At 38.9% G+C, this 12,118-nt stretch overlaps 1 protein-coding gene across 2 annotated transcripts in view; it reads right to left on the reverse strand.

Moving 5' to 3' along the window:
* Positions 1-12,118, reverse strand: part of BTAF1 (B-TFIID TATA-box binding protein associated factor 1) — a 131,971-nt gene that overhangs the window by 38,222 nt on the left and 81,631 nt on the right. For both annotated transcript variants that reach the window (XM_073240707.1, XM_073240706.1), the window contains exons 24-25: positions 11,704-11,905; positions 10,564-10,712 (exon numbers count right to left, since the gene is read on the reverse strand). In XM_073240707.1, coding sequence (XP_073096808.1) covers positions 10,564-10,712; positions 11,704-11,905 — 351 coding nt within the window. The remainder of the gene's footprint in view (positions 1-10,563; positions 10,713-11,703; positions 11,906-12,118) is intronic.

Genomic DNA, 12,118 nt, shown 5'->3' on the forward strand with positions numbered 1-12,118 from the left:
TTATTCTTGAAGCTGTGTCTTGGTACACATATATGAATTTCTTTATGATATATATACCTAGGATGGATTTGATAGGTAATCAGGATGGAAATCTTCAAATTTATCAGGTATAGTCAAACTTTTTTTCTAGGCTCATACTTTGATGGTAGGAATGAAAAATAGTTTCGCAGTTTCTTAAATAACTAAACATCATATGACGCAGTGATTCCATTCTTAGATATCTGCTCAAAAGAAATAAAACTATGTCCACACGAAGACTTATATGTGCATGTTTATAGTAGCATCATTCATAATAGTCAAAAGCTGGTAACAATCCAAAAGCCCATCAACAGGTGAATGGATAAACAAAATATGTTATATCTATACAATGGAGTACTTATTCAGCCATAAAAAGGAAGTACTGATACATACTACAACATTGATGGAAAGTATATCTACTTATTTCCCAAATTACAATACTAAAACCCCATTAAAATATTTCAAGTGCCGGAAGGCGGAGCCAGGATGGCGCCGTGAGAAGAACAGTGGAAATCTCCTCCCAAAAACACATAGACCTATGAAAATATAACAAAGAAAAATCTTCCTAAAATAGAGACCACAGGACACAGGACAACATCCAGACCACATCCACACCTGCAAGAACCCAGCGCTTTGCAAAGGGGGTAAGATACAAGCCCTGGCCCGGCGGGAACCGAGCGCCCCTCCCCCCGGCTCCCGGCGGGTGGAAAGAAACCGGAACGGTTTTTTTTTGGCGAGTGCTTTTTGGAAGCCTTAAAGGGACTGGCCCCCGTTGCTAGGGAGGCAGGGTGGCGGGACCGGTGAGCAGGTGCCTGGGACCGGCGCCTGAGGACAAAGAATATCCCGCATTTCTCCCTGCGGGACCGGCGGACGGGTGCCTGAGACCGGCGCCTGAGGACGGAGGAAATCGCGCATTTTTCCCCCCTTTTTTTTTTCTCTTTTTGGCGAGCGCTTTTTGGAAGCCTTAAAGGGACAGGGACCCCGGTGCTAGGGAGGCAGGGTGGCGGGACCAGTGAGCGGGTGCCTGGGACCGGCGCCTGAGGACAAAGAATATCCCACGTTTTTCTCTGTGGGACCGGTGGGGGGGTGCCTGAGACCGGCACTTGAGGACAGAGGAAATTGTGCGTTTTTCACCTTTTTTTTTTCTCTTTTTTGTGAGTGCGTTTTGGAAGCCTAAAAGGGACAGGGACCCCGGTGATAGGGAGGCAGGGCGGCAGGACTGGTGAGCGGGTGCCTGGGACCGGCACCTGAGGAGAAAGAATATCCCGCGTTTTTCCCTGTGGGACCGGTGGGCGGGTGCCTGAGACCGGCACCTGAGGACGGAGGAAATCGCGCGTTTTTCCCTTTTTTCTCTCTTTTTGGCGAGTGCTTTTTGGAAGCCTTAAAGGGACACGGACCCCAGTGCTAGGGAGGCAGGGCAGCAGGACTGGTGAGCAGGTGCCTGGGACCAGCGCCTGAGGACAAAGAATATCGAGCGTTCTTTCCCTGCGGGACCGGTGGGTGGGTGCTTTCTGGAAGCCTTGAAAGGACAGGGACCCTGGTGCTAGGGAGACAGGGCAGCAGGACCAGTGAGTGGGAGGCTGGGACCGGCACCTGAGGACAAAAAAAAAATCTCGTGTTTTTTCCTTTTTTTTTCTTTCTGTTCCCTCTCTCATTGTTGCTGTTGTTGTTTTGGTTTGGAGAATGCTTTTTGGAAGTCTTAAAGGGGCAGGACAGGTCACTTAGACCAGAGGCAGGGAATCTGGGGATCTCTGGGCACTCTAACCCCCTGGGCAGCAGGGAGCACAGAGGCCCCTTACAGAGATAAATAGCCTCCCGGCCGCTCCCCCTCCAACAGGGCTCCACCATTTTGGAGGAACAGCCCCAGCCAGGCCAAGCCCACAGCAACAGCGGAGATAAAGACCATAGCAACTGGGCAGGAAGCAGAAGCCCTGTCTGCGCACAGCTGCCCAGCACAAGCCACTAGAGGTCGCTGTTCTCCCAGGAGAAGGCCACAAACCAACAAGAAGGGAAGCTCTTCCAGCGGTCACTTGTACCAGCTCTGCAAACTATCTCTATCACCATGAAAAGGCAAAACTACAGGCAGACAAAGCTCACAGAGACAACACCTGAGAGGGAGGCAGACCTAACTAGTCCTCCTGAAAAAGAATTTAAAATAAAAATCATGAACATGCTGACAGAGATGCAGAGAAAAATGCAAGAGCAATGGGATGAGATGCAGAGAAAAATGCAAGACCAGTGGGATGAGATGCAGAGAAAAATGCAAGAACAGTGGGATGAAGTCGGGAAGAAGATCACAGATGTCAGGAAGGAGATCACAGAAGTGAAACAATCCCTGGAAGGATTTATAAGTAGAATGGATAAGATGCAAAAGACCATTGAAGGAATAGAAGCCAGAGAACAGGAATGTATAGAAGCTGACATAGAGAGAGATACAAGGATCTCCAGGAATGAAACAACACTAAGAGAAATATGTGACCAAGCCAAAAGGAATAATATTCGTATTATAGGGATACCAGAAGAAGAAGAAAGAGTAAAAGGGATAGGAAGTCTCTTTGAAGAAATAATTGCTGAAAACTTCCCCAAACTAGGGGAGGAAATAATCGAACAGACCATGGAATTACACAGAACTCCCAACAGGAAGGATCCAAGGAGGACAACACCAAGACACATAGTAATTAAAATGGCAAGGATCAAGGACAAGGAAAGAGTTTTAAAGGCAGCTAGAGAGAAAAAGGTCACCTATAAAGGAAAACCCATCAGGCTAACATCAGACTTCTCGACAGAAACCCTACAGGCCAGAAGAGAATGGCATGATATACTTAATGCAATGAAACAGAAGGGCCTTGAACCAAGGATACTGTATCCAGCACGACTATCATTTAAATATGGGATTAAACAATTCCCAGACAAGCAAAAGCTGAGGGAATTTGCTTCCCACAAACACCTCTACAGGGCATCCTACAGGGACTGCTCTAGATGGGAGCACCCCTAAAAAGAGCACAGAATAAAACATGCAACATATGAAGAATGGAGGAGGAGGAATAAGAAGGGAGAGAAGAAAAGAATCTCCAGACAGTGTATATAACAGCTCAATAAGCGAGCTAAGTTAGGCAGTAAGATACTAAAGAAGCTAACCTTGAACCTTTGGTAACCACGAATCTAAAGCCTGCAATGGCAATAACTACATATCTCTCAATAGTCACCCTAAATGTAAATGGACTTAATGCACCAATCAAAAGACATAGAGTAATAGAATGGATAAAAAAGCAAGACCCATCTATATGCTGCTTACAAGAAACTCACCTTAAACCCAAAGATAAGCATAGACTAAAAGTCAAGGGATGGAAAAACATATTTCAGGCAAACAACAGTGAGAAGAAAGCAGGGGTTGCAGTACTAATATCAGACAAAATAGACTTCAAAACAAAGAAAGTAACAAGAGATAAAGAAGAATACTACATAATGATAAAGGGCTCAGTCCAACAAGAGAATATAACCATTCTAAATATATATGCACCCAATACAGGAGCACCAGCATATGTGAAGCAAACACTAACAGAACTAAAGAGGGAAATAGACTGCAATGCATTCATTGTAGGAGACTTCAACACACCACTCACCCCAAAGGATAGATCCACCGGGCAGAAAATAAGACACACAGGCACTGAACAACACACTAGAACAGATGGACCTAATAGACATCTATAGAACTCTACATCCAAAAGCAACAGGATATACATTCTTCTCAAGTGCACATGGAACATTCTCCAGAATAGACCACATACTAGCTCACAAAAAGAGCCTCAGTAAATTCCAAAATATTGAAATTCTACCAACCAATTTTTCAGACCACAAAGGTATGAAAGTAGAAATAAATTCTACAAAGAAAACAAAAAGGCTCACAAACACATGGAGGCTTAACAACATGCTACTAAATAATCAATGGATCAATGAACAAATCAAAATAGAGATCAAGGAATATATAGAAACAAATGACAACAACAACACTAAGCCCCAACTTCCGTGGGATGCAGCGAAAGCAGTCTTAAGAGGCAAGTATATAGCAATCCAGGCACACTTGAAGAAGGAAGAACAATCCCAAATGAATAGTCTAACATCACAATTATTAAAACTGGAAAAAGAAGAACAAATGAGGCCTAAAGTCAGCAGAAGGAGGGACATAATAAAGATCAGAGAAGAAATAAACAAAATTGAGAAGAATAAAACAATAGCAAAAATCAACGAAACCAAGAGCTGGTTCTTTGAGAAAATAAACAAAATAGATAAGCCTCTAGCCCAACTTATTAAGAGAAAAAGAGAGTCAACACAAATCAACATAATCAGAAATGAGAATGGAAAAATCACGACAGACTCCACAGAAATACAAAGAATTATTAAAGACTACTATGAAAACCTATATGCCAACAAGCTGGAAAACCTAGAAGAAATGGACAACTTCCTAGAAAAATACAACCTCCCAAGACTGACCAAGGAAGAAACACAAAAGTTAAACAAACCAATTACAAGCAAAGAAATTGAAACAGTAATCAAAAAACTACCCAAGAACAAAACCCCGGGGCCGGACGGATTTACCTCGGAATTTTATCAGACACACAGAGAAGACATAATACCCATTCTCCTTAAAGTGTTCCACAAAATAGAAGAAGAGAGAATACTCCCAAACTCATTCTATGAAGCCAACATCACCCTAATACCAAAACCAGGAAAAGACCCCACCAAAAAAGAAAATTACAGACCAATATCCCTGATGAATGTAGATACAAAAATACTCAATAAAATATTAGCAAACAGAATTCAACAGTATATCAAAAGGATCATACACCATGACCAAGTGGGGTTCATCCCAGGGATGCAAGGATGGTACAACATTCGAAAATCCATCAACATCATCCACCACATCAACAAAAAGAAAGACAAAAACCACATGATCATCTCCATAGATGCTGAAAAAGCATTTGACAAAATTCAACATCCATTCATGATAAAAACTCTCAGCAAAATGGGAATAGAGGGCAAGTACCTCAACATAATAAAGGCCATATATGATAAACCCACAGCCAGCATTATACTGAACAGCGAGAAGCTGAAAGCATTTTCTCTGAGATCGGGAACCAGACAGGGATGCCCACTCTCCCCACTGTTATTTAACATAGTACTGGATGTCCTAGCCACGGCAATCAGACAAAACAAAGAAATACAAGGAATCCAGATTGGTAAAGAAGAAGTTAAACTGTCACTATTTGCAGATGATATAATACTGTACATAAAAAACCCTAAAGACTCCATTCCAAAACTACTAGAACTGATATCGGAATACAGCAAAGTTGCACGATACAAAATTAACACACAGAAATCTGTAGCTTTCCTATACACTAACAACGAATCAATAGAAAGAGAAATCAGGAAAACAATTCCATTCACCATTGCATCAAAAAGAATAAAATACCTAGGAATAAACCTAACCAAAGAAGTGAAAGACTTACACTCTGAAAACTACAAGTCACTCTTAAGAGAAATTAAAGGGGACACTAATAAATGGAAACTCATCCCATGCTCATGGCTAGGAAGAATTAATATCGTCAAAATGGCCATCCTGCCCAAAGCAATATACAGATTTGATGCAATCCCTCTCAAATTACCAGCAACATTCTTCAATGAACTGGAACAAATAATTCAAAAATTCATATGGAAACACCAAAGACCCTGAATAGCCAAAGCAATCCAGAAAAAGAAGAATAAAGTAGGGGGGATCTCACTCCCCAACTTCAAGCTCTACTACAAAGCCATAGTAATCAAGACAATTTGGTACTGGCACAAGAACAGAGCCACAGACCAGTGGAACAGATTAGAGACTCCAGAAATTAACCCAAACATATATGGTCAATTAATATTTGATAAAGGAGCCATGGACATACAATGGCAAAATGACAGTGTCTTCAACAGATGGTGCTGGCAAAACTGGACAGCTACATGTAGGAGAATGAAACTGGACCATTGTCTAACCCCATATACAAAGGTAAACTCAAAATGGATCAAAGACCTGAATGTAAGGCATGAAACCATTAAACTCTTGGAAAAAAACATAGGCAAAAACCTCTTAGACATAAACATGAGCGATCTCTTCTTGAACATATCTCCCTGGGCAAGGAAAACAACAGCAAAAATGAGCAAGTGGGACTACATTAAGCTGAAAAGCTTCTGTACAGCGAATGACACCATCAATAGAACAAAAAGGAACCCTACAGTATGGGAGAATATATTTGAAAATGACAGATCCGATAAAGGCTTGACATCCAGAATATATAAAGAGCTCACATGCCTCAACAAACAAAAAATAAATAACCCAATTAAAAAATGGGCAGAGGAAGGACAGTTCTCCAAAAAAGAAATACAGATGGCCAAGAGACACATGAAAAGATGCTCCACATCGCTAATTATCAGAGAAATGCAAATTAAAACTACAATGAGGTATCACCTCACACCAGTAAGGATAGCTGCCATCCAAAAGACAAACAACAACAAATGTTGGCGAGGCTGTGGAGAAAGGGGAACCCTCCTACACTGCTGGTGGGAATGTAAATTAGTTCAACCATTGTGGAAAGCAGTATGGAGGTTCATCAAAATGCTCAAAACAGACCTACCATTTGACCCAGGAATTCCACTCCTAGGAATTTACCCTAAGAACGCAGCAATCAAGTTTGAGAAAGACAGATGCACCCCTATGTTTATCGCAGCACTATTTACAATAGCCAAGAATTGGAAGCAACCTAAATGTCCATCGGTAGATGAATGGATAAAGAAGATGTGGTACATATACACAATGGAATACTACTCAGCCATAAGAAGTGGAAAAATCCAACCATTTGCAGCTACATGGATGGAGCTGGAGAGTATTATGCTCAGTGAAATAAGCCAAGCGGAGAAAGAGATATACCAAATGATTTCACTCATCTGAGGAGTATAGGAACAAAGGAAAAACTGAAGGAACAAAACAGCAGCGGAATTACAGAACCCAAAGATGGACTAACAGGTACCAAAGGGAAAGGAACTGGGGAGGATGGGTGGGCAGGGAGGGATAGGGGAGGGAAGAAGAAGGGGGGTATTAAGATTAGCATGCATGGGGGGGAGGGAGAAAGGGGAGGGTGGGCTGCACAACACAGAGAGGACAAGTAGTGACTCTACAACATTTTGCTAAGCTGACGGACAGTAACCGTAATGTGGTTGTTAGGGGGACCTGATATAGGGGAGAGCATAGTAAACATAGTATTCTTCATGTAAGTGTAGATTAAAAATTAAAAAAAAAAAAAAAGAAAGAAAGAAAGAAAAGGGGGATTACTCCTTGACAGGATAAAAGTATTGGTAAATCAAAGATCAATGCATGCTTTAAATATCCTTAATGTTGATCACTTAAAGGGTGTCAGATGATCAGCTATGGAGGTACTCTTTTCTGATAATATTCCTTTCTCTTAATAAAAAAAAAAAAAAGCAGTTACTGTGTGCTGACCTCCAAAGAGTTCTGCACAGTGGTATAGAGGGCATGTCAAAGTGTGGGCAAAGGGTCTGTTTATTTCTATGCAGAAGATCAAGGCCTAGCTTGGGTACCCAGAAAATGAACTAAGATACGATATGAGGAGGAGCTTCTGGCATCAGCACTCTCTGGAGGACTTGTGCCGGGGGATGATCATCAAAAAGCCTCCACAGGTATCCGGATGATGCTGCGGTTGTGGCTGCATCCAGCCCACCATCTCCTGGACTTGCCATAGGAATGAGGAGGGAGATGTCTAGGCTGGCATGTGCATACAGTGAGACAACGAATTTGACCGGATCTGTACTGTTGGAACTCAACCAGGAGTTGGGAGGGGTGCAACTTGTAGCACTCCAAAATCTCATGACTATAGACTATCTATGGTTAAAAGAACATATGGGATGTGAACAGATCCCAGAAATGGGCTGCTTTAATTTGTCTGATGGTTCAAGTACAGTTGGACAATATCCATCATATCATAGATAAATTTTCACAAATGCCTAAGGTGCCTAAATGGTTTTCTTGGCTTCACTGGAGATGGATGGTAATTATAGATTTGCTTTGTTTATGTCACCGTATTCCTATTATGTTAATATGTGTGTGCAAATTAGTTAGTAGTTTAAAACCTATACATACTTAAGGTACTATACAAGAAGATATGTCAAAGAAATAATCAATCCTCCCATGTTTCCTTCATATGCTATATCTATAGCTTTTCTTCTGCCTTCCTAATTACAACCCTTAAATAGAATTCGTGCCTCATATCGAATTTACCGAGTATCATAATTCCTCCAGGTGGTAAAGATACCCCGAGACAAGTGCTGGGCATAGAAGCCACAGGGCATAAATCTGCAAAGAAGTAAGCTAACCTTTGCAAACAATATGGCTTCTCTCTCACTTACCAACTTTACATTTCCCTGTATGGCCCCGGAAGATGACTGGTTAGCCAGAGACGGGTAAGATTCCTCAAGGGAGGAATAACCTAAGACAGGCACAGTCGCAGGGGGGCCATCAGGTGAGAATTTGGGGATCAACAGAGGTGAGGCTCAGAACCTCACCCCCCCTGCTTGGAGAGAAATCTTCTGCATCCGTGGATGTCTTGCTGCCCTTGTCTAGCCTGGATTAATACTTAGTCCATAGGCACACACCTGATCATCTGATCATCTACATTTGCCCTCTTACAGCACTAAACTATGTTTTCTACCTTTATCTTGCATCTACCTACCACTTCAGCATTTTATTAAAAATAAAAATAATAATAATAATAGGAGAAATGTGGGATCAACATATAAATCAAGTACAAAAATCAAACGAATATTCATATTTGACCTGATTGTTTATAGGTCATAATGCATGATCAAAACCGAAAGTTTCTGTGATGACTGCCCTTGAACTGTTCACCATGTAAGAATTTATTCACTATGTAAGAATTTGTTCACCATGTAAGAACTTGTTCGTTATGCTTCAGAAGATTGGAGACTGACAAGAATTAGGCTTGAGATGGATTAATGATTGTACATTGAGCATTGACCCCCCTATACTGAATCTTATTGTTGTTAACAACCATTTGATCAATAAATATGAGAGATGCCCTCTCAAAAAAAATAAATAAATAAAAATAAAAATAAAAATAATAATAATAATAATAATAATAATAATAGGAGAAATGTGGGATCAACATATAAATCAAGTACAAAAATCAAACGAATATTCATATTTGATCTGATTGTTTATAGGTCATAATGCATGATCAAAACCGATAGTTTCTGTGATGAATGCCCTTGTACTGTTCACCATGTAAGAATTTATTCACTATGTAAGAATTCGTTCACCATGTAAGAACTTGTTTGTTATGCTTCAGAAGATTGGAGACTGACGAGAATTAAGCTTGAGATGGATTAATGATTGTACATTGAGCATTGACCCCCCTATACTGAATTTTATTGTTGTTAACAACCATTTGATCAATAAATATGAGAGATGCCCTCTCAAAAAAACAAAATAAAAATAAAAAAATAAAAAATAAAAGTAATAATAATAATAATAAGGGAGAAATGTGGGATTCACATATAAATCAAGTATAAAAATCAAACGAATATTCATATTTGACCTGATTGTCTGTAGTTCATAATGCGTGATCAAAACCGAAAGTTTCTGTGATGACTGCCCTTGTACTGTTCACCATGTAAGAACTTATTCACTATGTAAGAATTTGTTCACCATGTAAGAACTTGTTTGTTATGTTTCAGAAGATTGGAGACTGTTGAGAATTAGGTTTGGAGTGGATTAATGATTGTGCATTGAGTCCCCTATACAGAATTTTATTGTTGTTAACAACCATTTGATCAATAAATATGAGAGATGCTCTCTCAAAAAAAGAAAAAAAATATTTCAAGTGCCTTGGTTACTTCAAAACATTGCTGTCAAAATATTCTCAGTATTTTTTCTAATACCAAAATAAGGTATTAAGACTTTTTTAAGAAGAAAAAAAAAAGGTGCAAAACTCCCCTGTATAAGGTCGTAGCTCTTTCTTTTCTTCAAACTACCTCTACTCCATGCATAGGCTATATACATTATTTCTGCCACACATATTATTCTGGATAATATACTACAAAATCCTCCAACTTGAGCCTTCTTGTCTGTTTTCCCCATATTCCCATAGAGACTTCATTGGCTTTTTTACATTTTCAATTATCATCTCTCAAATTTACCTCCAGCACAGAATCTTTACCTCAATGTTACCAGGGATACTTAGGAACAACTCTATTTCTAGAGTAACATCAATGAATTATCATTCTTTTAGGAATCAATTTTACTTAAAACCCATTTGGTTAAAAAAAAAAGTTATCCATTAACATGTAAAATTCTTAATGCTTGTAATGTAAAAATATTTAAAATATATTTTTTTAACCTGACATGTTCTTTTAAAAGGATTACAATTATTATGGATGACATTATAGAAAACATTAAGTCTATAAACTGTATCTTCAACTTACCTCAAGTGGCATAAGTCTAATTAGTGTTGCAAAGCACTGTGTAGCCATGAATCTTACACTGTCTGTCTGATCACTCATTCTTCCCAACACAGGCACAACTAAAAGGACAATATATGGAACAATACCAACATCCAGTTGTTCCATTACACCTGAATAAATTATTAAGGAAATTTCCAAATGGTTAGTGGCAGATGTTTTCACAAACTGACAAACTAAGACTAACTTCTAAAAGAGTTCCTCATTTTCTCACCTGTATTATTGAGAGAATAGACTGTCCATAAAGGTCTATGATCTAATTATAATAGCATTTGCACAGTTATTTCTTTGTAAACATCATATAACTTTCTCTTAATTAAGAATATAAAATTATGTTTTTCAGCTGAGGAAGGTTGGAGGGAAGCTTTACTACTAAGATCTTTTCCAAAGAGAAATTCCTACAAGTTTCTAGAATTCTAATACCAAAATAAAATGAGTTACACTGCAAGCAAGGGAGCACAATTCAGTGTCACTTAAAGGTTAATTCCAAATTTCCACCAGGATCTTGACAATCATAAACTGGACACAGCGAGCCCAGCAAGTTCAGTCCTCCTGCAATCTTCAGGAGATACCTAAAACAGAGTTTCTACTGATTTGATCCCCATCCATCTTTCTTGCTGGTAGAAATATCTTTCAGTACTTTGAGTTAAAGAATTTCAGTGGATGCCATTCCCTTAAAAAAGAGCTTGCCTGTACATTTCTAGTCATTTTCCACCCATGTAATGAACTTTGCAAACACAGTACGTTTATAAGGACTATTTACATAGTATCTGATTAACATTAATAAAACATTGATTATAAACCAAATAAGTAGGTCAGTTATGATATAAATACATAGTGCATTAAGTATATAAAATTATTTTTGCCTATTAAAAAGATCTCTTAAAACAACTATTCTTCAAACTTTGTGTGAAAATTTTTATAAATTTAAGTATTTTTGTAATGTATTTATAATATAAAAATACTGCAAAAGAGTAAAAACGTTTTCTTTTTGGAACAAGGTAGGTTACGTATGTGTATATTTCAAGAAATCGAACTTATTTTAGACCACCTAAAATAACATGAATATAATTCCTGATAATTTGTCAAAATATAAAAGGATACAGGCAAGTGCTTCAATCGCACCCTCTTGTTTGATATTGTCATCAATTGCTCCCAGCCATGGAAGAACCTTCTCCAAAAAAATATTCATTGTGTCCATAGTAGCTATTTTGCTCATGATGCCTACACAACGAGCAGCCATGTGCCTCACTGCAGTGCTGGGGTACTGAAGGCACATATAAAGATGAGGCAAATGCTGTACCAACTACAAACAAAAAATTCAAAACAATAAATACTTGTTAGGGTATCTACTCTTTAAAATATAATAGCCCATACTTAGAGATTCTAAATATTCTAAGTGACTCTAAATTCAAGAATACCACCAATTACTTCAAAACATTGCTTTCAAAATATTCTCAGTATTTTTTCTAATACCAAAATAAGGTATTAAGACTTTTTTAAGAAGAAAAAAAAAGGT

This window comes from Manis javanica, chromosome 7 (genome assembly GCF_040802235.1).
Source record: "Manis javanica isolate MJ-LG chromosome 7, MJ_LKY, whole genome shotgun sequence".
In the NCBI taxonomy this organism is placed as follows: Eukaryota; Metazoa; Chordata; class Mammalia; order Pholidota; family Manidae; genus Manis; species Manis javanica.